This window comes from Strongylocentrotus purpuratus, unplaced genomic scaffold (genome assembly GCF_000002235.5).
Source record: "Strongylocentrotus purpuratus isolate Spur 01 unplaced genomic scaffold, Spur_5.0 spur5_scaffold_6, whole genome shotgun sequence".
NCBI lineage: Eukaryota > Metazoa > Echinodermata > Echinoidea > Camarodonta > Strongylocentrotidae > Strongylocentrotus > Strongylocentrotus purpuratus.
In genome coordinates this window covers 18978681-19003819 of record NW_022145612.1, presented here as the reverse complement: position 1 = coordinate 19003819, position 25139 = coordinate 18978681, and the positions used below count along the sequence as shown (strand labels likewise).

Here is a 25139-nt window from a genome sequence, read left to right as displayed (position 1 = left end):
ATCGCAGTTCCACGGTGCACTGTTCATGCTTACTTCTCCAGGCAATTCTCCTTGGGTGGCCTTCAGCTGGATTCGCAAACCTGTGTGCGCATGCTACGTAGACCCACTAGAGGTCAGTGCGTTGACCCCATTTAAACGCGTTTACAAATTGTAAACGCATCTTTTTGTGAGTTTACGATCGGCGATCATGATCGCCGTTTTTCGGTGATTCTACAAAAGTGAGCATGAACGCAAGCGTGTTTTAAACTAAACGCGTAACAGATGCCTGATTCTGGCCGTCAAAATCAAGCATGAACGCGCCCTTACAGAGCCAATGAACTGAATAGATCTTGGAGAGTCGAGGTCTAAGTTCTAAGGTCACAGGGCAGTCAGGGCTCATTGTGTACGGTATGCATTATGCAAAAATAGCTTGTTTTCACATTATTTCAAGAACCGATTGATGGATTACCACCAAACTTGGGTCATGTATGTATCTTGCAAAGCCAATGAACTGATTAGATTTTGGGGTCATGAGGTCAAAGGTCCTGGGGCTTATTATGTATGCAAAAATAGCTTGTGAATGCATTATCAATCGAAACGATGGATGGATTACTTTTAAACTCAGAATCTGTACAACTGTATGTATCTTGCATAGCTAATTTACAGTCATTAGGTCAAAGATCAAAGGGTCATACATATAGCTTGTAATCACGATATTCTGAGAATCTGTGAAGGGATTACAATCAAACTTGAATTTAAAAATTGCTTCTGTTTTGGTATGTTAAATTGCTGATGGCGGAGGCATCATTAATTTAGTTGAGCATGCTTTCTTGGTTCATTTTGAGTGCATAATAGTGCAGTACTACAAGAAAGAAGTAACATGAGCTGGATTATATGGCTTGTAAAAGTGTACTGTACTAATAATTTAAATATTATTTCTTTAGAAAAAATTCGTAAGATTTAATACCAGAATTAGGCTATGAATAAAAGCGAAAGCAATTTATCATAAAATTTGTGAAATATTTGGCACACTTGACATTCATCTCTGAGAAAACTTCCATGCTTACGGTAGACGTTTGTCTTATTTTTTTGTTTAGTCCATACAGGCTCTTAGTCGTTAACCATGTTTATATCTAATTCTCTTTTCACACTTGTTTTGCTTAACCCCGTACTTTGCTTAGCCCCGTACTATCCTTAACCCCGGACTATCTTTTTTGGCTTTTCTCACTGCAATTCCTTAGCCCCGTACTAGCCATGGCCATGGAATTCATTAATTCGCTTCACTGCGTAGTCCCGGACTATTTTTCGTTTCTGTTCTCATTCATTTGCTTGGCACCGCAATTGCGGAGTTAGCAGGAGTTAGCACCACAATTGCGAGGTTAGCCCTGCTATTTTGCAGGGTTAGTTAACCCCGTACTATAGGTGGGGCTAAGACCCCCCTTTAACCCCACCTATAGTACGGGGTTAAGCAAATTTTTGCCAGTGTGAAAAGAAAGTGGAATAAGCTTAACCCCGGACTATAGGTAGGGCTAAAACCCTCCCTTTAACCCCACCTATAGTACGGGGTTAAGCAACATTTTGCCAGTGTGAAAAGAAAGTGGAATAAGCTTAACCCTGGACTATAGGTAGGGCTAAGTCTCCCTTTAACCCCACCTATAGTACGGGGTTAAGCAAAATTTTGCCAGTGTGAAAACAGTATTATAGTATCTAAATGTTGATTTTATATTTTCCAATACATCAGTTTGCATGTGTCTTTGATTGGTCTCTCATACTGTCATTTATTAAGGCTCCACTGGACATTGACCTGTGTAACGTGGTATGGGCCAAGTATGCCAGGGGAACCGAGCCACTTCAAGCTGAAGCTCTTATCCCATTTGATGAGGTACTTGCCACTTCGATCAGAACAGTGACTGTAGAAAACGAGACAGTGGCCCTCATAGGTACAAGCACTGGAAATCTTCTTAAGGTAGGTTTTTTTTTCTTCTTCATTTTAAAATTTATTTCATTTAGATATCGTCTTGTACATGTAGCTGGCAAAAGGGTGCAACCATTGCAATGCTTTGGACTTCAAAAATTTGCTACTTTTACCGGGTATATATACAAATAAGATATTTACCATTCAATATCACTCTTCTTCTAGTCAATAAAGAGAGAAATCCCAGTCATGTTTGAAAATTGCATAAAATGCATAGAGCAATAAAAACCATAGAAGCAAGTTTCTTGAAGTTTGCTTTAATGAGATGCACGCTTGCTTACACCTATTTTCAGCCACACAACATTTTTATGCCATTGAGAGACAAATTGAATAAATTTGGGGTAAAAGAAGTATAGCCTTTTTGTTCTCATTGGGATATTCCAAAATAATTTAAGGCACGATCTTTAACTGAATTAAGGCAGAGGTATATTGGAGATGCAGTCGCGTTTGCTTTCTTAATTTTTTACACGATGCAAATGCTAGCAAGCAGCAATGTCAAGTGGTTTAACCGCTCATTTTTGTATTATCAAATTTTTACATGTTTTAGTTCTTGCGCAAGAAAATGTTTTTAAAGATTTAAGTTCATTTCAAGTCAATAGGGAGAGGATAGAAAGTAAACGACAGTACAAGTAGTGCTAGGAAATAGTAGGCTGGCACCTACATTTATTATCATGGGTTATATTAAAGGTAAAGACCAGTTATGGTCATGCGATTGCATTGTGAAAGAAACGTTGTGGAATCGATCAGAAAATGTTGATCATCTAGCATCTAGCATCTGCAAGGTTCTGGAATCATCAAAATGATAAGAAATTTGGCCCATTCTTCGTAAAGTTACAAGCACTATACACAGAAAGATGTATATGGGACTACCCTATATCTCTCACAGACCATGAGAGAAACAAATTTACCAAATATATGAATTAGTAGGCGGTTTCACAGCAAATTTGTTATCATCATGTATTAGTCAAAACATATTCTTGCACATGATTGGTAATGAGAGCTTCCATTTCATTTTTTGAAATTGGGGCGTTTCCAATACTGGTCTTTACCTTTAAAGTAGTAGTGTAGTTAAAGGGGATGTCCATCCTGATCTTAAGTTGGTTTTAATAGAAGCAGGAAAATGAGATGAACAGGTCAGTGAAAGTTTTAGCAAAATATGTTAAAAAATAAGTTAGTATTGAATTTTTAAAGAGTAAACAGTGAAACACAACATTGGCAACACTGATGTATCTTGCGAGGTCCTCTCCTATTTGCTTTGTACAGAAATTTCATATCATTTCATTTTCGAAGTTATTGATGACTAAATTTTACAATGATGCAAACATAATATGTTTCATATTTGTATATCTTGAGTGAGTATGTGTACGTAGGAGTATGTGTACGCAGGAGTATGTGTACGCAGCTACTTTCATTTTAATGCCTACTTGCATTTCATATACATAATTATAAAGATAAGATTTAAAAAACCAGAGAATAATTTTCCTCAAATTTTTTTGATTAGCAATTTCAGCTGATGGATAAATATTTCAAATGAAATTCTGTACATTTCTATGGAAGAAAACTGCTACACAAAAGATATTATGTATAGCAGTCATGCAAAAATGCATAGCAAATTTCGATGCGATACCAGGAAAATTATTCCCTGAAAACTGCCACCGTTTTTCACGTCATGCATGAACAAGCCATTAGTTAAGAAATCTTTGCATTCATTTTTTATTTGCACCTTGTATAGTGATATACCTTTCTCTTGTTTAAAGGTTCACATCAGTGATGCAACCCATGCTAGGATGTATGAAGACGTGAAAGTAGGAGATACCAGAGTACAGCAGGATACCTACTTTAATGCCACTGATGATCATCTTTATCTCCTCACAGAACAAAAGGTAAATGGGATTAGATTGGATTTGATTTGATTTGAATGGTTTATTCAATAAAAATCTTTGCATACAAAACAGATATTTTTTCTTCAAAAAACAAGAAATGAAATACCGGTAGTACTTAAAATCAATGTAAATGAAAAATATAAATAGTACAATAATAAAAAAAAGTTAACATACTTTTGAACTGATGTAGATAATATTAGTAGACAAGTTGAATGCAGGTGTCGTTTTGTCATGAACATAATATAGCTATATTTTTAATGTTTTTATTTCGTTATTGGGAGTCATCCTGAGCCAATTCTATTTATTGATGTCTTCATTCTTTTTTCCTCTATTTTTGAATTCCTCAGTCCTTCACATCCTTGTAAAAATTCTCACAGATTCCAGATGAATTTGAATTGTATAGGACCACCATAAAGCTGCACATTTTGTCTGTTCAGAGTAGAGAGCCATATGGGCATTACCTTGAATACTCTAATATAGAATTAACACCCTTCTGACTTTCAGCAGATGATTTATCAAAGATTTGACATCAAATGATTGAACAATGGCCAATTTTGTAAGCTATAATTGACAGGATGTACATCTACATGTGATTGCAGTGTATCGATGCAGTGACTGAACTTCTTAATCAGTTATTGACCAAGTACTTTCCTTTTCCTTTTATTTTGTATAGCTTGTACGTTTGTCTGTGGTAAACTGCAGTCAGTACACAACCTGTGAGGAGTGCATTGGAGATAATGGAGGGCAAGATGGGGACCCATACTGTGGATGGTGTACATTGGAAGCAAGGTAACTATGTTGCTCATTCCATGCTAGTTATTCGTCGACCAAATAAGAGTTAACTTTGATATTTTAACATTTTGACATGGCCTTGAATTGTTATTAGTCTTCACATATATTAAGAAAATGTCAATTAATTTTTTTTTTCTTATCATTTTTTTTCTCAATGATCAATATTTAGTGTACAGGAAAATAAAATTAATGTTCATTTTCAATAAGAATAATGAGAATTCCATTTGTACCATAGTCTGAATAACCATAATACCATTAATATACATTATTAAAGTAGAGGAGTAGTTGCATAGGAATAAGTATTTTATTGAAAAGCTGGTACATTTATTATTTTTTGAAATACACTTCAAAGTATATTAATGTCTTCTCTTTCTTTCTTTGCTTTCTCCGGCCACCTTTTTCTTTGTCTCTCTCTCTCTCTTTGTCTCTCTCTCTCTCTCTCTCTCGCTCTCCCAGGTGTACACGTTACCAGGAATGTGAGAAAAAGGAGGTGCCCACCCGATGGCTACCCTTTGATTCAGAGCAGTGTATCGACATCTCAGACACATCTTTGGGCTTTAGTGTCCCTAAGTCCACCCCGTCAAAACAGGTCAGTGAATTTATTGTGATTAAATCTTGAATTAGCTGGCATTTAACACGTAGCAGTTCAGAGTTTTATAAAGGTTTTAATGAATCAGCATTTCCTCCTCAAATTAGCTCAAAATTATTCATATTTTCCTCTCTTTCATAGATTTGAAAATAAATATGTATAATGATTGATACCTTGTGTATGAAAATCACCAACAAAAATCAAGGAATTGCCAATTTGTAAATAAATATAATGATTATAAATTTCACTCTGCATTGCTAATTTAGAGTCTTCAATTGATACTTTTGATTAAATTACTCTTATTCATGAATGGCACAGTGTCCTGCAACAGAAATTGGCCCATATTTTCCAAAGATTTTTGCTTTCTGCTATTATACAGTGTATATATACAATTTGTAATTGTAGAGCATTCTGGATTGAAAGATAAAAATAAAGCATCACTTAACTGCTATGGGTTAAACCGAGACCCCCTTCTCATTGTATTGCCCCTCTTACTTCAAACTTATATTTGATTAGGATGTGAATCATGGTCAAATGAAGGGACTTATTTGTGCTTTGGTCTCCAAAGTTCAACTTGTGTTAAAATAGTTTGAATAAGCTTGGATGGACGGTGTTCTATTCTGTTTTGCATGCTAGAGGTTGTATTCTTGATGATGTATATCTTCTCATGTGTATGTCTATATGAAGAGTAATGAAGTCACTAGTGTAATTCATGTTACTGCTTCAAGTGACAGCATTTTCAATTTCTTGTGAGAAAAGGAAACTTTTAGTTCCAACTGTATGCTATTTTGAAAAATTACCCATTCTATGACATAATCTCCACTGAAACAAATATTAATTATTCATTGGAACTCACAAGAATACATGTAGTTGTACAACTTCTTGAGTGATCCCAGCTGCAATTTCTGTGAATAATATTTTTATAAAGATACTGGTACTGCATTGAATCTAAATGGATGTGTAACGGTTGGATTAATTGATAGCTGTATATAGGTATTGTGCACTATTCTTGTGCACTCATGCATTAGAATGGCTTCCATACTTGACTATGTTTGATAATAATACAAAACAATTGCCACCTCAAAAGCATTCATCAATTTTAACTACTTTTGGTTCTCTTTACATGTACTGTACAGAACAGGAACAACTGTTTGTTGCACTTTCTTATAGTGAATGGCTGTGCTACGATGTGAATAGGAATACAGCCTTTTGGGAAAATATTTTAGTTTCAAGTCTATTATGTTTGTACAGATGAGGCGATTAAAATGTTTGTGCACATCTTTCTGACAGACTTACTACATTGTAGATCTACATGTATGTGTGGGCTTCCAAACATTTATCTCAGCCATTCTTTATCACATGTGCAGTCGTGCGCAATTCTTGTAGTGCGGTACGTAGCAGACAGGTGTTCCTTTTGTTCCTTTTGGTTTTGGTTGGACCTGTTTTCATGTAATGCTGATTTAATGAATGAAAGAGAGGGGCTGGGAATAGATTAATGGTGATGAAATCATGCCCTATGAACATATATATATAAATCACAATACCATTGTCAGGGTTTGGCACTAACAGGCACCCAAAATCCAAAACTGGACCCCCAAATTTTGATTTGATTTTTTTTACTTCGGGCTCATGCATACAGACTGTCAAAAGCTCAATCCGGATCCCCTTCCAAAAACGTTTATGTGGAGCCCTACCACAATACATGTACTAACTAAATTAGTCTGACCTTGCTTGTGAATGAAGTAGTAAACCCCTCATTGTTTATATATTGAGTTTGACTTTTGGCTAAAAATGGTACTCTGAATGAGGAATCACAATAGATGTTGTGGATAACCAGAGCGTGTCAGACACAATAAGTATCAGTCACGATAGGTATCAGTTAACATGTATATATCCCAGACAAGTCTTTTCTTTCCTAATCCTGCCTGTTCCTAAAAATGACAAAAGCTGCCAATTCGTGAATGAAAAGGACCCTGAACTGTGAAAAAGTGTGCACAGGCTTCCATTGTTGCGAAAGGCTTATTGTACTGTACTACTGCTGATACCATGTCCTGTCGTGTAGCTAGGCCTTCATTGGTTCTGCATGGATTTCTAAATATATATGCGAATGAAAAGAAAGCTAGTGCAGGGACAAAAGTACAAATCAACAGAGTTTTAGATACACTAACTGCCTTGAAACAGAGAGGAATGAAAATAAGAAAGACAGAATCTTCAGTTGTGTCATATTATAGCATGCACATGTACATGTAGGTCGCAGCTTGATGCAAGTCTGTGAGCATCAGGAAGAAAAAGAATTTAAAGGGATTGGGTATCTTTGTCTCAGATTCTCAAACAAAATCCTGGAATTAGCTCATGCTGCAATGATAAGTATAAACCTTTAGGTCAGTCAGGAACCCCATGTCTTTTACAAGCCGATTGCCTGTCTGATTATCAAAAATATTTATGATTGGAAATCAAAATCAAATTATGCGTTTTCCTAACGGTTTTCATAACACTACAGTCTATTGGGGAAAACGAGTATGGTAAAACCGGTCACTCAAAGATTTTTTACTTTTTTGAGGCACTTCTTGATATTTTGAAGCGCAATTTTTTTTAGGGCTTCAATATTACACCATATCAAAGACACTGATAACATGTAGGGCCGTGTATCTCAGATTTAAAATTAATAAACGTTGCCTTTAAAAGTTAAAAAAAAGAAAAAAAGTGTCGTTTGTGGAAGTGAACAGCCCGACTGCCTCCATCGTCTCAGAAGTACACGTCTTAGAAGTACACCTCTGAGATGATGTGATGTGTAGCATGAATTGACGGCATACACTTCTTATGCATCCTTCCACTAGACTGCATGTATATCCCTGGCAACCAACAATACATTGGAATGCATCACTGCAACGCAGAGCAATCCGTTGTGACAAGCAGATGAAACATGTTGAGGCAAGACATGTAAAAGGAATTGGTAATGAGCAGAATGACTGAATGCATGACACACTGTCTCTGCGCAGTGGTCATACATTATGTAGGAACTGAATGTACCTAATAGTGTGTACACACAAAGGTGCTTCATCAGGTTTATATTGTTGACTTCAGACCTTGGGATGTATATGTTAAATAGAATTTGCAAGAGACACGTACCACAGAACACAGTACTTGCAGTAAAGGTATGTTCTTGTATGCCTACATACATGTAGGAGGCCTCACCTACAATGTCATGAGTACAACAATAATCGTAAGCATGCAATCATGCATGTTCAGTAACTGCATACATTTGCAATGTATTGTATACCGTAGTAATATGCAACTTTAGAAGTAAAAAGACTTATATGTATGAAGGTCGAAACATGAAGGCCTATACTGTGAGGTTTTGGAATCATCAAAATGATAAGAAATTGGCCCAGTCTTGCAGTCACATGCACTGTAACCAGAAATATTTAGGTAGAACCACACAAACATGTGGCATGAAAGTGTCGTCCACAACCTGTAGCTGTTAATTGTCATATTTTGAATACTCGGGCATTTAGAGCCATCCTTTTTAGTGGACACCTCTTCTATGATGTATAAACGTTCACACTTAAAAGAATGAAAAAGCTCACAAATTATTCATTCATCTTTCCCAGAACCCAACCCTCTCTGAGCTATAGACCATTCATAAATGTATAATTTTGATCCTGGTACTACTACAACTGTGTATTGTACATGTATGTGTGACTCTTTGGGTATGTTTATGCTCAACTTTTCTGGCCAGAATCAGGCACCTGTTACGCCTTTAGTTCAAACTACAGTTGCGTCCTTTCTCATTTTTGTAGAATCACCGAAAAACGGCAATCACGATCGCTGATCGTAAACTCACAAAAAGGTGCGTTTACGATTTGTTAACGCGTTTAAATGGAGTCAACACACTGACCTCTAGTGGGTCTACGCATGGACCATGGTCTATGTAGCATGCGCAGTGCAGGTTTGCGAATCCAGCTGCAAGGCCAATTAAGGCCACCCAGGGAAAATTGCCTGGAGGAGCCAGAGAAGTGAGCATAAACAGTACACCATGGAACTGCGATTACGATGAGCGTTTACGATGAGCATTACAAATCGCTCATTCTGCCTTCAAAATTTAAGCTTAAACGCACCCTTTGTCAACCTAAAATAAATGTTTCAAGGCTGTTGGTTTATGAGGAAGATGAAGGTTTCCATTTATCTCTGTTTATTACATTTTGTGGTCATGGACTGGCAGAACGCATTTCCACAAAGTTCATGACCTTGGCCAATCCTGTTGTGTAAAGTACATGTTGACGATCAAACAATTCTATTGAGATTTAAAGAAATGCATACACACTGTAGTCCACATACAAATCACGTGTTCATGTTTCCTGAACAATAATGTGAAAACAGAGCATACTTACTGCATGGCAAGAGTGAAAGATTGTTGTTAATGTATTAATCATGAGGAGCTGTGGTAACTGTATGATTGCTGTTAATGTATTAATCATGAGGAGCTGTGGTAACTGTATGAGATCTGCTATTTTGTCACAAAACACTGAATTACACTAAAACTTAAAGGAACATCTCTCAGCCAGTTATTTAAATCAATTGATATTGGTGGTTAGAATTATTTGATTTTCTTGACCTCTTTATCACATGCATGTGGTTCATTTCTCTTGAATATGGAGTCTTGCTGGTGCACTGTTGCATTTAATAGCTACCGTATTTGCCGGCGTAAAGGCCGCAGTATTTTTGGAAGAGAAAATATCAAAAAGTCGGGGTGCGGCCTATGCGGCGAAAGAGTAAAAAAAAAATTAAAAAGTAAGTAAAAACCAACACGAATTTGCACGTATGGGACTAGATCTACGAACGGTACAATAACTATACATTTCCATACATCTTACCGACAATTTTATCTTGCATTGTTGACATGAAGACGAAAATAAACTTCCAAAAACAACATCTGCCGATAGATCTTGATCTAAGTTCGTGCCAATGCATTGTAAAAGTAAAAGAAGGGCCCGTTTAACGGAGCTGCCGCGAAGCATCTAGCACGCAAAGTCGCTATTTTGAATCCATTTCAATACACAAGAGAGAGGCGCAATGTATAGATCACAGAAAACTCCATATGCTAGCATCAGTGCGGGATAGCCGAGCGGTCTAAGGCGGTGATTTTAGTCACATCAACATTTCTACGCAAGAGATCAAATCTCGACTTCGACAACTTTTTTTCATTTTTTTTTTCATGTCAAAATCGGGGTGCGGCCTATACAGCGCTGCAACCTTATCGCCGGCAAATACGGTACATGTAGCAATCTCTGTGAATGGTAGTGTTAGTGTTGAGTAAATAGGTTAGATATTGTGCAATACAGGAAGTTTAAGAGCTCGTTCAGATGTGACTCGATAAACTGCCGCAAAAAAAACCCCACACTTTTTAATGTGTAAAATGAATGGTAATTGCACAAAACAAAGGACTGAGCTCTGTTTTATCAGACAGAAAAATGTTAAGCATTAGAATTTGTCGGTTTTCTTATGAACATTGCTACCTACCGTTTATTTTTCCTGTGTTTAATTATATGTAGGCTGACAAGTTTTTATAAATTTGCAAGTGTCTAGCAAAATGTGCCATGGGGTTTGAAGAAGGATATCCCATGTACATGTACTTGTATTCTTACAATATTAACTTTACATGAACACCTACATGTACACATGACGCTGGGGAAGTAAGATAAGGGAACTGTGAGGGTGTTGAAGGAAGACTTCAATAAATTAGAAGATGTGGTAAGATGAGAACCCAGGCAACCCGTGTTGTCATGTCCTGGTAACTTCATTATCATCTTAGAATCTAGCAACGGTCTTCTGTCACTAGAACAACCAGATGTTTGTCTCAAGGAAAAATCATTAATGAGCCCCAGAAAAGTAAAATGTCAACTGCGGGTAATTGAATAGCCCGTGGAGTGTCTGCCCTGAATAGCCAGTGTTATTATTGGCCATCTCCTCTCGGAGTCGGGCAAATGCGAATGCCTCTCATGCTTTTCCTTCTACCGCAAAGGCCTGCTCATTATGAAGAGATAGATACATGTGTGTACTTGTATCGATAATGGACTCGTAATGGCCAAGTTGTCTGATGATTGAAAACTATCGTGACAGCTAGAACTCTTGAACTTTGGCAGATATTGTCAAATGTCAGGCAAATTATTTCTTCCCCAGGTCACAAATTTGTCAGGATTGTGGTATTAACAATGCACATCTTCAAAAAGTAGTGGCAGAGTACAAGTATAGCTATAAATATCATATCATATGATGGTTTTTAAGAGGTTTGGCGATCACTGTAACATGTGGTTAGGTCATATACTGCAATTTGATAGTGCACAGGAGTATAAAGTAGACTGTCATATCATTGATACAAGAGAAATAACAGGAAACCGGTGTTATGAGAACAGTCAATTACTCCTGGCGAACAAATGCTTTTCACACTTTTGGTGACCTGTAGTGATCACTGGGGTATCTAGTTCTGCTATTGTTGGGATGTTATCAAAATCAGAAGCTACTACTTGTAATCTTGAAATGTGGTAGTATGCAATATGTTGTAGTGATACAGGTATACGTATATATCACTAAAACTCAGTAATAGTAATAAAGTATGCTTCTATCAGTGATTAAATACACAGGAGCAGTCAGTGATGTACATTGTACTTCTAGAAAGCTCTGAAAAAAAATCTTATTAAACAAATTAAGTTTTAACACAAGGTAGAAAGTAGTTAGTATAAAAAGCAAGCATACAGTTTTAATTTGGCTCTTGTAAACAAAGTACTTGTTTACACTGGCTTTTATCATATATCTGATGGACTAACATATTTGCTCGTTCAACATTTGTATTACAATAGCACACTTGTAGAATATTCCCTCTGTTCCCTCTGTCCTGGAAATGTAAGAAGACAAGTTTAGCTTACCTGCACAGTAAAGATTTCATTAAAGAATCAACCCTCTTTTATGTGCTCTTGGAATAAATTGAAGCATAAAATATCATCCAAATTTGTTTTTCTTTCTCTAGATTGTCATCTCTGTTAGTCAGCTACCACCCCTCTCCCAGGGCAGTGGTTATGAATGTCGCTTTAATGAGTACACATCCAGAGTTACAGACATAGATGGTAATCAGATCACATGCCAAACCCCTCCTCAAGATATTATCCCTGAGATTGAATCTGGACAATGTAAGTATTTGCACATCTTCTTTGTTTTATTTTGATGTTTATCCTTTATGTATTTTGATCAACCTTACTGATGTATACATGTAGGTGGAACATTACACATTAGAGTAATTTTTTAATTTTATGATAAGACAACTTCTGTCTGCATTTGGGGAAATGTAATTTTGACGGAGACACAATGATCACATCTTTTTTTCTGTTGTCTAAAGTCTTTTTTTTTTTTTTTAACAGAGTAGGCTCCATGTCTATACAGCATTCGGGAGCATATTTCTCCCTTGCTGTTTGTACTTTATGAATTATAGATGCCTTGTATCTATAGATGTGCATACTATGTCATTACGTACATGTAGGCTGTGGAACAGTACTAGGATTTTATGAAAAGAAAGAACCTACTTGCTTCTTTATCTTCTTCTTTTTTGTTAATGTGTAAATTGTAAATTGCTATATGTTGGTATATGAGGAATCACATTTTTACTAAATTAAAATTCATGCCATAGCATTTGCATGCAGTTTACCATAATAATAGATACAATTCATAGCCTTGATAAATCCTCAGAAATATTCATTACCGTAGGCCGTAGTATTTTTGGAAGAGAAAATATCAAAAAGTTGGGGTTCGGCCTATGCGACGAAAGAGTAAAAAAAAATTAAAAAGTAAGTCAAAACCAGCACGAATTTGCACATATGGGACTAGATCTACGAATGGTACAATAACTATACATTTCCACACATCTTACCGACAATTTTATCTTGCATTGTTGACATGAAGACGAAAAATGAACTTCCAAAAACAACATCTGCCGATAGATCTTGATCTAAGTTCGTGCCAATGCATTGCAAAAGTAAAAGAAGGGCCCGTTTAACGGAGCACGCGAAGTCGCTATTTTGAATCGATTTCAATACACAAGAGAGAGGCCAATGTATACATCACAAAAAACTGCATAAGCTAGCATCAGTGCGAGATGGCCGAGCGGTCTAAGGCGGTGATTTTAGTCAAATCAACATTTATACGCAATAGATCAAATCCCGACTTCGACAATTTTTTTTTTTAAATGTCAGAATCGGGGGTGCGGCCTGTACAGCGCTGCGGCCTTATCGCCGGCAAACACGGTAGGCTAAAATTGATACTTGAAAGAAACATTAGCCACTTGTTTATTTATCACAATGCTCTAACAACCTATGAAGTACATATAAGTATTTGTTGTAAGTGTGATATTTCCTGTTCGATATCCCATGAAGTAAATATGAATTTGTTGTAAGTGTGGTATTTCCTGTTCTGTGAGAAATCGTTTTCTTTTTTTTACCAGAACTCAAGTTTATCTTTAATGCCCCTCTGACACCAACCTGATTGAGTGCTGTAAGAGGGGATAGAGAAATATAGAGAAATATATATATATATATATATATATATACAGTATATATATATATATATATATATACCAGTATACATTTTATTCATATTTCCCAGGGCAGACCCCCTGTCATTCCTAAATGATGTGCATCACATACCAAGTTCAAAGTCAAGGGGAAAGCCTCAAGCCTCAAGGCTCAACCACAGACAAGAGCTTGAGATCAAATTCTCAAGTACCCTACCACTTGTAAACTGAATTAGAAGCATCCATAAGTGTATCCTGAATGAACTTGTAATTCTTCATGTCTATGACATGTAGACACTTAAATGTGAAATTGAGTTTGTGGTAATAATGGATAGTGAATTCTCACTGGATCAAACAAAGCTTTTTTTTCTAAAGATATGTTCTAAACGATTTTAATTAAAAATACTTCTTAGATGAGTTATGAGCAACAAAGATAGCATATTGAAGTACAACATGTGGTCTTCCAAACTCATACACTGTAGGCGCATACATAACATTGTCTGGAGCCAGAAGGGCATTGATTGAGCTTGTATGAGTTAATGCCCTTCTGGCAATGAACAAACAGGATGTGGCCTTCTATTTGCAACAACTAAACAAAAAAACAATTTTTTTTTCTCTGCAAGTTTTTTCCTCTTTTACACATGATTTGCTTGTCTAAACCTAGTACTTTATGATGACCAAGTGAGAGTTACTTTGAACCCGTTTCTGTCTAAATGGAATTCCATTATCACAACTCAAGATTCATTTTAATGTCTTCGTTCCCCTCAATTGGCCTTTCATATAATTTTTCTACCGTTTATTTCTGCCTGCCTGGCCTGGGCTTGTATTGATTGCAGCTGCTGTAACAGTTGCCTTGAGCATCTACTCCAATGAGACCAGAGTAGCCTTTGTCAAGACGGACTTTGATTTCTACGATTGCTCTCTCATTTCAAGGTGAGGATTATTTATATTTTTCTCTCTCTATTATTATCATTGTTATTATTATTATTATTATTATCATTGTTATTATTATTATTATTATTATCATCATCATTATTGTTATATAGTTTGTCTTTAAATGAGACGGTGTCAACACATGTACAGAAAATAAAGCAAAATTTAGATCATTAGAGGTGAAAGAATTTGAAATTCCCAGTTATTTGTGATAAGATAAAGAGGGGATATCAGATTTGGCATGGGTTTTTTTGTTTCACCAGAAGAATACTTCCTTTTCAAAACTAAACACAGATGAATTATGTGTGGTATTATACTGGTGGTTCTTTACAACAGTAGTTGTCAAATCTGTCTTACGACATGCTCAAATGTAGCTGACTCTTTTACTACTCTCACTCATTTTTCGCCTTTTATCTTTTTGTTTCACCATTTGATATAATTTTTAAAACATTTCTTTTGTTCTCCCTTTCTTCCACTATGATCTCAAGAATTTTTTTTTTTTTAATTCTTCATTTTAAACCAACATCCATTTTAAGGCTACAATTCCACATGGTGCCACATGTATTCAAATTCAATCATTACTTCTGGTATTGATTTGTGTCGTTCATTAATGAAAATTGGCTGTTTGGGATTCCTCTTATTACCCTGCCTCTTTTTTTATTTGGTAAAAATTCAATATCTTGTATAATTCAAGTAGCAATTATGGTGCCTGCATACATGTACAAATGATCGAAATATTTTCAGCAACCTTGACTTGTTTTTCAACTGCCTTGAATTTTCATTCATTACTCTACCTCAACATCAGAGGAATTCATGTAGAAGGTTGGATAATCAAATTTAGTTTGAGGGATATAGAAATATAATATATGGCAGTTCCTTTCAATACTGTGAGAAGTGTCTCCATTTTCAATAGCCTAAAAGTAGCACAGGACTTGCATGTTTTCTTGTCATAAGGAAGGAAAACGTATCAAACAAATAATTAACAAACTTGTGGTTTGCACTATTGCAAGAGGAAGGAATAAAAAACAAAGTATTTGTGAGGAGAATGCTTTAGGCATATTTGATACCTTAATATCAAATTTCAATGCCTGTTTGAATATTTTCTTTACATTGAACATTTATTTCTCCAAAAAAAATATATCAGTATATTTAAATATAAATGGACGAATACCTTTTTTATACGAGAGTGTTCAAGTTTACTCACATAACAAAATGAAGATACATTTATGCAAAATTTTCCAGAATTGGTTTTTGTTCTCCATATCCAAATCATTTGCTTAAATCTTTGCCCTGTCCCATGGAATGAAGTCCTTGTTTTATGAGTCTAGATTCGCGGGGGAAAGGGGTGGGGGACTTCTATTTGGAGAAACCAAGTTTTATACATACATGTACATTTAGCTGTGGAGCAAAATGATAATATGTATGTATCATTGCATACTGCTTATTCAGGAACCTCAATACTGCAAAAGAAACTTTTTTCCAAAGTGTGGTTGGAATTCAAAACTGTTACAAAAATATATCTTTCATTTTTTTTTTATATCTATTTCCCATCTGTGGCAAAAAACTTAGGGCTAGACATGATTTCTGTAACATATTCCTCTTCCAAAAGGAAGGAAATTATTTCCAACCCAAACTCACCATTTGTTGTCTGCTGCACCCTTTAAAGAAAATTCAAGTTTTGTCAGACGGAAGGAATTGGTAAGAAAATCTTGGAAGAGGGAAAATTAATTAACCATTACCCATGTGTTTGAATTAACTGTCTGTACTTGTTAATCAACATCAGATTTTCAGAACACCGCAAATATCCTTCCTCTTGGCACATCAAAATCACTTGATCACATTCATCATTCTTCAATCATATTAAAACAAAGTTTTGTGGTTGTTAGTGTTGGTCCTTAGAATAATAACACTTTAGGGGCTTCCTGGATTAAGGAATTCATACAAAAGAATGAAAGAGCATACTTCATATTCAATTAATTTAGCTAATTTTTTTTTTTTAAATTTCGATCACAAAGCTCTGATACAAGTTTTATGTAGTTAGGCATACAGAATTGAGAAATGTAGTCATCAAATGACTTATTATGTGTTTACTCATTAGATACTAGAATGTGATGCAACATTTAATTTGTTCAGGAAAGATACGTTGAATTGAATATGCGAATGATGTAATTCTCAAAGAATTATTTTAATTCAGGGTTTCAGACGTCTCAGATGTTTGCACACTTTCGCACTTCCTCGTCATGCACTTCAATATTTCCTATTTACATGTATGTTCACATGGTCTTATTTAAAACCAGAAGGTTGTTGAGTCTGTGTTGAAGGATACTAGACAATGCCCTTTTAGCTCTCAAGAGATTATATTTTATATTGTTTGTCCAAAGAGGTTACCTTCAAACTTCTGGAGGTATGATATTTGAGGAGGACATACTGATTGCAAGGTTATCCATCCATGTAAGGGTACGAAAATGACCAGTATCATTCTCTCCTTTCCAGCTGTTCTACATGCATGAACAGCTCCTGGGCCTGTGATTGGTGTATCTATGACAACAAGTGTACTCATGACCAAGGGACATGCCAGCAAGACGACGACGACACCATCATATCTTCAAATGATGTAAGTGGAAAAACACATTATTTGTCTTTTCTTGCATTTGTATCTCGAAGGCCCCCAGGATTAAGAAAAGTTTTTTTCTAATCATTTACTTTAATAAGATTATAAGTATTATATCTTTAAAAATGTGGCTCAGAAGAAGTCTGAATGTTTTGGAAAATTGTGACCAATTAAGTTCACAAATTTTCCTTTTTTTGCAAGAAAGTTGCAATTGATTGCAAGTTACAATTGCAACTGAACTTTCTTGCACCGCCCCACTAGTCTCCAAAATTTCCCAGGACTTTGTTAGTATTCATGTTTTAACAATTAAATTAAGTTAACTAGATCTAGCTTTTATTCCCCCCTCTCTGTTTGTTGTCTTTTAATGTGTCTCGTACACAGATTTCAATTTAATTCTACTCATAAATAAAAAGAATGAAAGTGATTAGTGTCTCCAGTCACAACCCACATGCTTTATATGGTAATTGAAACCTTATGGAGTGGTAAATAAGGCCACAGAACATAAAGCCACAAACACTTGAGCTACCTGATTGATGATGTAATAAATTTAGTTTCAGTTTTCATCTAATAAGTCCTCATTGTTATGAACTGGTTGTGTGTTTATATTATAGTTGATTGATGAATAGCATAAATGATTGCTTTCAGTTTTTGCTCTTGATAGAGTACTCGTAAATGTGTATTAGAGGGCTATTCATAATGATCTGTTTTGTTTTATGACAATTAATTTGAAAGTTATTTTGATTTACCTACTGAATCGATTAACTTTTTACTCACAATGAACGCAAAGAAGTTGTGACAAGGTTTCATGTTTGAGAACTCAACTACAAGTAAATTGCACTTGTTTAATTTGGTCAATGTTGTTAATTCATTAACCTTAATTTATAGCAGTCTCAGTTCTTAATAATTCATCACCCCCAGAGTTATGATTTCGGGTTTGATCCCCACTAATGTTATAAGGTGTACATCACATTTTCTAGATTGACCATCTAAACTCATAATTTCAAAGCATTATCAAAGCAATATCAATTAAAAATAGGATTTGCAAAAAAAAATGACCTTCATGAAACATACGGGAGTAAACAAGGTTATTCCTCCTACATTATGAAATTGTAATTTTTATAAATTTACATTATTTAGCTGGGATTAAATATGTTGGTGAAATGCAATATAACATTAGAGAGCTTCAAGTACAGTACACACGTAAAATGAACATTGAATATATATGAAAAGACGCAATCCACTGATGTAATTGCCATTGAAAGCTTGACACATGTTGATAGATCATTGCATAGAGGTCCGATGCTGAAAGGTTGAAAGGGAGTGTTGAATGCATCATAACATGTACATGTATGTGTGTGTATAGTAGACTGTTCAGACTATAAACAAATTGATATGAAACTCGTTGACAGAAAGGTGTAAAGAATCCTTGTATAATGAAAGGGACATACAGTACTCTTAGATTACAATATCATATGAAGAAACTACTTTTGAAGAAGTCAATTAACATGCTGGCCAATCACCAGTGCCCGTTCATGATAAGCCCCGCCCAGATTTGTGATTTTTGTAATATGAAACTAGAAGGTGACCCTGGTTCTTTATTGAAACGATAGACACAGTGCTCGAACCGTGTGTTTCGCAATACAACGTTTTATTATACAATGTCCAGACTAAAGAAAAAGGTAACTACTTTAATAATATCGTATGAGCTGTACGATTCTCTTGTAGCTATACGGTGTATTATGGTTGTCTGAATGGAGGGTGGGGTGCGAGTCTGAGGAGATATGAGGAGTGATGTGAAGTAGTGATGATCTCATTATCTAGTACATCTCCAGGGCATCTTTCCTCCTCGCCACAACTTTTATGGGTAATCAGTCTGCCTCGATCCAAGACAGCATAAATACATACTGTACATACACACATGCCCGCGCCCGCATGTGCACTACATTGATCAAAGATTGAAATGTTCATAATACCCACCCCCAAAAAAGCCCAGTTTAGGCATGAAATGCTTTAATTGTATCTATTCTTTTTAAATTTTTCTTCTAAAATGCATTTACTCGTGCCACATTTCATGAGAATGACATTTAAAAAAAATAGATACAATGTATGGCCTGATAGAAGATGCAACACAACTCACTAGCTGCATGCATTGATTACAGGGCCTTCCATTCTCAAATCACTTGATGATTCATAAGGGCCTTTATTCAGTTCAATGAATGTCTAATGAAGAGAGTTTAAGGAGTCATTTGGACTTCATATTCGTGCATGATATTTGGTAGGGGAGTTCCTGTACATAAACTGTACATGTATCAACTTTTTATTTGACAGGTGTCTGCATTCTTCTGTTCTTAAGTACATGTATGTGTGTATGGTGGCATTGATTTGCGTCAGTTTACCTATATTGTCATTACATTTACATGTGTGTAGAAAAAGCATGTAGAAAATTGCATCCTTAGAGTTTTAAATCAGATAAAATATGTATGTAATCCTACATAGTACATGTACATGTACATTTTCTTGTAATATATCATGTGCATATGTATGTACTGTAGGCTCACTTATGAGCATGAATTTTTCCAATACATTTATAAGCTAGAGGTTATCAACCAATGTCTTATGTTCATCACTACAGTGCATGTACATGTATGTATGAAACAAAACATGCCATGTAGCAAGAGCTGTCGAATCTCTCTTGAAAATGGTATTGACTGGACAGATGGCTTTTGACTGACTGAGGTGAACCCATGGTAACTGGCTCTCGTCTCAAGCCACAAAGCATAATTGATAATCCCTTCATTTCAAGACTTGATGATAACACTTGGTGAGCACTAGCCAATCTACAGCCAAGAGATCAGCAATACAAGCACTATAAAGGAAGCCTTGTGATAAATGTAGATGCACGCATTTTTTAATAATTTTCATGAGACAGCAAATCATCAAGATGGATATGCATTGTAGACTTTGGATTATGTCTAATTGTAGTAGTTGAATAGATCTTGTAATTGTGATGGATATGAAATACTTATGATTGGCAGTTTATAATTTTGCATAAATTTGTAAGAGATAAATGAATACCGGGGTAATAATCTCCAAGTTTGGAAGCGTTTAGTGATCGTAATAAGCGGGATATAAAAGTATTATTATTATTATTATTAGTAGTAGTATTATGTTGTCTATTCATGTACACATGTATGTAGTAGAATCCCTTTGCTAAAGGTCAGGTAAAACTCTTTAGCCTTGTAGAGTTTCTTTGATGTGAGAGCATAAGAGGAGGTATCGTTTGATTGCTGACCAATCTTTATTTATAATGCACTGTTTCAGTGCCCTAAATGATGACCTATATATATGTACACTTGTACAGTCATTGCCTAAATTTAGGAGGGGGGGGGCATTTGTTGTAGTTAGTAAGAGATACATATGGTTAGATTTCTCTTACTAGTGTTAATTCCTTGCTAGCCCTTCATCGTGAAGTGGTTTACAATATAGGGAGTTTGATAATGGTCAACATATTCTCCTATTCCTTTTTTCTTTCTTTGTGATAAAGATCAGATATGTTCAAATATCTATCAATATTCTTGATAAGATATGGGATGAAAGGTGGTACAAAATCAACATGTTCTACATATTAGGGGGAGGAGAAGACTCAGTGTAGGCAAATAACAAACATGATACCCTACCACCTCCTCCTCGAAAAAGGCAAATGTGATTGATATGATTAATCGTGCAGACCTTTTGAGACGAGTCTCCAGTGATGCTCTGTCTGTCAAGCATAAACCATCCCAAGTGTTTGCCCACATACAAGACGCCCGCCCTAACCCGACCGACCGACCGAATATTTATGACTTCACAGAAAGAGGATGTAATGCATTTGCCTGTATTGTAAACCCACTGTGTGTATGTGTGTGTGTTGATAGTGCGCTGTATTTCACTCCGTTTGGAAGGAAAATGCATGGTCCTTTTTTTTTTTACTGGATGGGTGTGTTTGTGAGTGTATGCATGAAAGAGAGAGGGAGAGAGAGAGAAAGAGAGAGAGGGAAGAGAACGAGAGAGGGGGATAAAGAGAGAGAGAGAGAGAGAGAGAGATAGTGGAAATGAACAAGAGAGGGAGAGAAAGAGGGGGAGGACAAGAATAAAGGAGAGAGACCATGTGAGAGCGATGGCCATATGAAGGATTTCCATCTGTCATGAACAATTAATTACTAAGATTGGCACATTGTACTACCATACAGCATAAGTTTCTATTTGATCAAAGCAAGATTTAAAAGTATGAAGTTCTAACTTCTAAGCCATTTTGCATGAGTAGAAGTAGTAAAAAATAAAATTTAAAAAAATAAAAAACATGACAAAAATGGTCTATTACTAAAAATAAGATAATAACTTTCCGGTTTTCATACAGAAATACGTTCTGACTTTTTGCATACATGTAGTTGTTTCATTCACAATGCCAAGAATCAATTGTCTCTCTTTTGTACATTATGCGTGTATTTTGTATATTTTAAACAATCCCTTGACATTGCATTAGAAATTACCAATTCTATTATTTTTGTTTCTATATATGCATTTTCATGATTGGTTGATCATTAAATTCATGTTATTTTTTTTCTTTTTTCCTTTTGTCATATCAGGCCAATGCAATTGAGCAATGTCCTGCCATCATCGCTCCTGAGCCAAGTCTACTCCTTTCAGTAGGAATAGAGAAGAGCTTTCAATTTGCCGCCAGGAATCTTCCCTTTGATGCTACCAAGGTAAGCCAGAGATGTATTTAACAAAATATATATATCTTCAGACGACAAAATTGAAGGTATACTTTGAAAATGTGCATAGTGATTCAAAATTGACTTGCTTGTTTAAATATGGTAGGTTAATTTTTTTATATATTTTTTTAACGTTGTGAAAGGGGGTCTGGAGAGATATTTCTTCGAAAGTAGCCATCATCCTCTCCCAAATTTTCAAAATCCCAATCATTTAATAAAACCAGACTATGTACTTGTGCCTTTAATAGCAGGCTTGTTTCATTATGAATTTTCTGGGCTGTAGAGGTTTCCTACATTAGCCTGTAACCTACAGGTCAAGTATAATCATTGGCATTAGTGCTTGCATGTATATTCAGGTTGGGTGGCATAAGGTAATTTGGATGCAACATCAATGCTCTATTGGATGAAATGAACACATGTTTATTCATGATGATGTAAAGAATGCTCCAATGTCTAATGAGCCAATACAAGGCCCTGATGTCTCTTCTTCTCAGCACATACTTAACATTAATTTTATCACCTCATTTAATATAGAGTGGTGAAGTGTGATGTCATCAAAACTTTATTTTTAGAATTTCTCAATTTTTTCTTCATTTTCCAAAAGAACATAAAAAATAATGTCCGAATGTCCAAAACCAATTGAATATATGTTTCATAACATTAGGAACCAGAGCACTATAACACTGAGTTCCCATAGGACATATATTTATTCAGATGGTCATATCTCAGCCAATACTTAACATCTTCAATTGGTTTTCAACATTCAGACATTATTTTTTATGCTCTTTTGGAAAATGAAGAAAAAATTGAAAAATTCAAAAAATAGATTCTTATGATGTCACAGCTTTGGTACTCTATTCCTTCTATTTTGAGTTATGTGATACTTGTATATAATGTCCAGTTTGATCTAAAATGATGCACATGCTTGAACATTCTGATACTTATATCTCCTTGAAGGTTATGGGATACGAGTGTGTGTTGGAGTACGAGGGGAGACAGCATCCTACCATAGCCACTGTTACTTCACACACACTAGTCACATGTCAGAGTAATATGGTAAGTGCTATGCCCAACTAGTTTTCCTATCTTGCCAGGTTGGCATTTTTCTAATGCACAATGTATATGGACTGACAAAGTTTTTGTACGTAATGGTTCAAGTTCTGGTAAATCAGTTAAACCTGACCCTGAGTCTAAAGGAAAATTTAGACCTCAGAGTAACATCGTTTGTTAAATCATATGATGAACAAAAGTGTAATCCCAGCATCAGTTATAAATTGTAGTAGAATATTAACCAATATAGTTACAGTCAAACGAATAGGGTGTTGTAGAACCTGTCTAGAGAGGTCACCTACCTACAGTGTCCACTTTTCCTATTTCAGATCATAACTTGAGTCTTGAGCTTTTAGTGTTCAAGTCATATTCTCTTTAAAATAAAATAAAAAGTTGGTCGCATATTCCTGGGCCATATATGTTTATGTTGCATAAACCCTCCTTGTATTTTGAGAGTTTTTTTAGAAGAAAAATATAGCAATACTTCAAATATTGCATCCATTTTACCATAGGTTACATGTTATGTTTAATGTTCCTATCTCTGACCCCCCCCCCCCTTTATTGATGTTTCATGTTGGATATATTTACCATACTGTAAACAGTACCTGAATAGGGAAACAATGCAATAGCTGCCAAAGGAAAGTGAGGATTACAAAAAGTAATCCATGAAGCTCTCATAACATGTCTGGGCAATGAAGAGATCTTGACAATTTATGTGTTGACCTGAGATCTATGAAAAGTGGTAGCTGTCATGGGACCATTGTTATTACTATTGTAAATGATAACTTCCTATATCACTCTGATTTTGACATACACACGTCTAATCCTTCCTCTTTCCTTCCTCTTTTATCAGACCGGGAGAAAGATCGTACCCAAGATAAAATAATTATCTTTCAGAAAATATGTACATGAATGTGTACATGTATACTATCATTGTATATCATTTCGCATTATTAGCAGTGGCCACAGAAAGGCTCTGGATTCTATGCAAAGTCAGACTGGCTGTATACATGTATAAGGAAATATGGGTTTGTTTTTTTTCACTTAGACTTTACCTGGTAAGATGAGACTTATCCCAGGGTACTTACATTACAATTTATTTTCACCAACTGTGTATCACATGGCGCATCCAAAATTGTTCAAATCTTAATAATTCCAATCTTTGATTAGATTATGCATGTCTTGTTTAAAATGTGTTGTTTATGTTTTTTTATATAAAGTTATACTGAAGTAAGAATATGGCAATATTTTAAACGAATTCTTTCCTTTTTATGTCTACTTTTGCAACTATTACAGTATACGTATACCACCAACTCACCAAATATCAAGGCGAGCGTATCTGTTCGGTGGAATGGATCAAATGTTATAGACGACGATAACATCACAGGTTAGCAAAATCTTCATGACATTTTGTTGTTTGTCTGTGTGTTTGGTTGTTTTATTTAGCATTAGTTTTCTCCTGTTTTACTATTTCATCATTATCATTGCAGATCTCATTAGTGTTTGCATTGTGCCTTTTTTTTTTTTGTCTTCCCAAATGGCTGATTGTGGTTATGATGATTTTGTTTTGTTTTAATGTGGGCAGCATTTGTTCCTACAATGTATGTGCAATGCCCGTGTTAAAAGCAATGCTCTATTGAACATTAACCTTGTTGTGGTTAGTTAAATGTATATGCATTATTATGTTGTTGTGAAACATGGGTATGGTGCCAACATCACATGCTTGCTGCATCCATCATATGTTATTGTCTGTGGCTTGAGCAGGATGGATTAATACAGGTATTGTGTAATAGAAACCGCAACTACCCACGTCACAATGACTTGCATGGAAGGAATACATTTTTAATCGAAGTGCAGTGTTCAGGATATGCAACAGGAAAAGTGCATTGCTGTCAGTGGAATAAAGGATCAAAACATATTTGCTACGCGGAAATCCTTATAAGTAATGAGATTTAAAGACATTTTAAAGATAGAAGAAATATTTAACAATCGATAGGAAGAATACAAAACTTCTCT

The 25139-nt window shown here is 35.5% G+C and overlaps 1 protein-coding gene across 1 annotated transcript in view; it reads left to right on the top strand.

Annotated features, from left to right (window-relative positions):
• Positions 1-25139, top strand: part of LOC580553 (plexin-A2) — a 68713-nt gene that overhangs the window by 18141 nt on the left and 25433 nt on the right. Inside the window, exons 3-12 of the mRNA XM_030972951.1 lie at positions 1766-1945; positions 3712-3837; positions 4511-4626; positions 5086-5218; positions 12243-12402; positions 14612-14708; positions 17202-17322; positions 21945-22064; positions 23031-23129; positions 24420-24510. Of these exons, the coding sequence (XP_030828811.1) occupies positions 1766-1945; positions 3712-3837; positions 4511-4626; positions 5086-5218; positions 12243-12402; positions 14612-14708; positions 17202-17322; positions 21945-22064; positions 23031-23129; positions 24420-24510 (1243 nt within the window). The remainder of the gene's footprint in view (positions 1-1765; positions 1946-3711; positions 3838-4510; positions 4627-5085; positions 5219-12242; positions 12403-14611; positions 14709-17201; positions 17323-21944; positions 22065-23030; positions 23130-24419; positions 24511-25139) is intronic.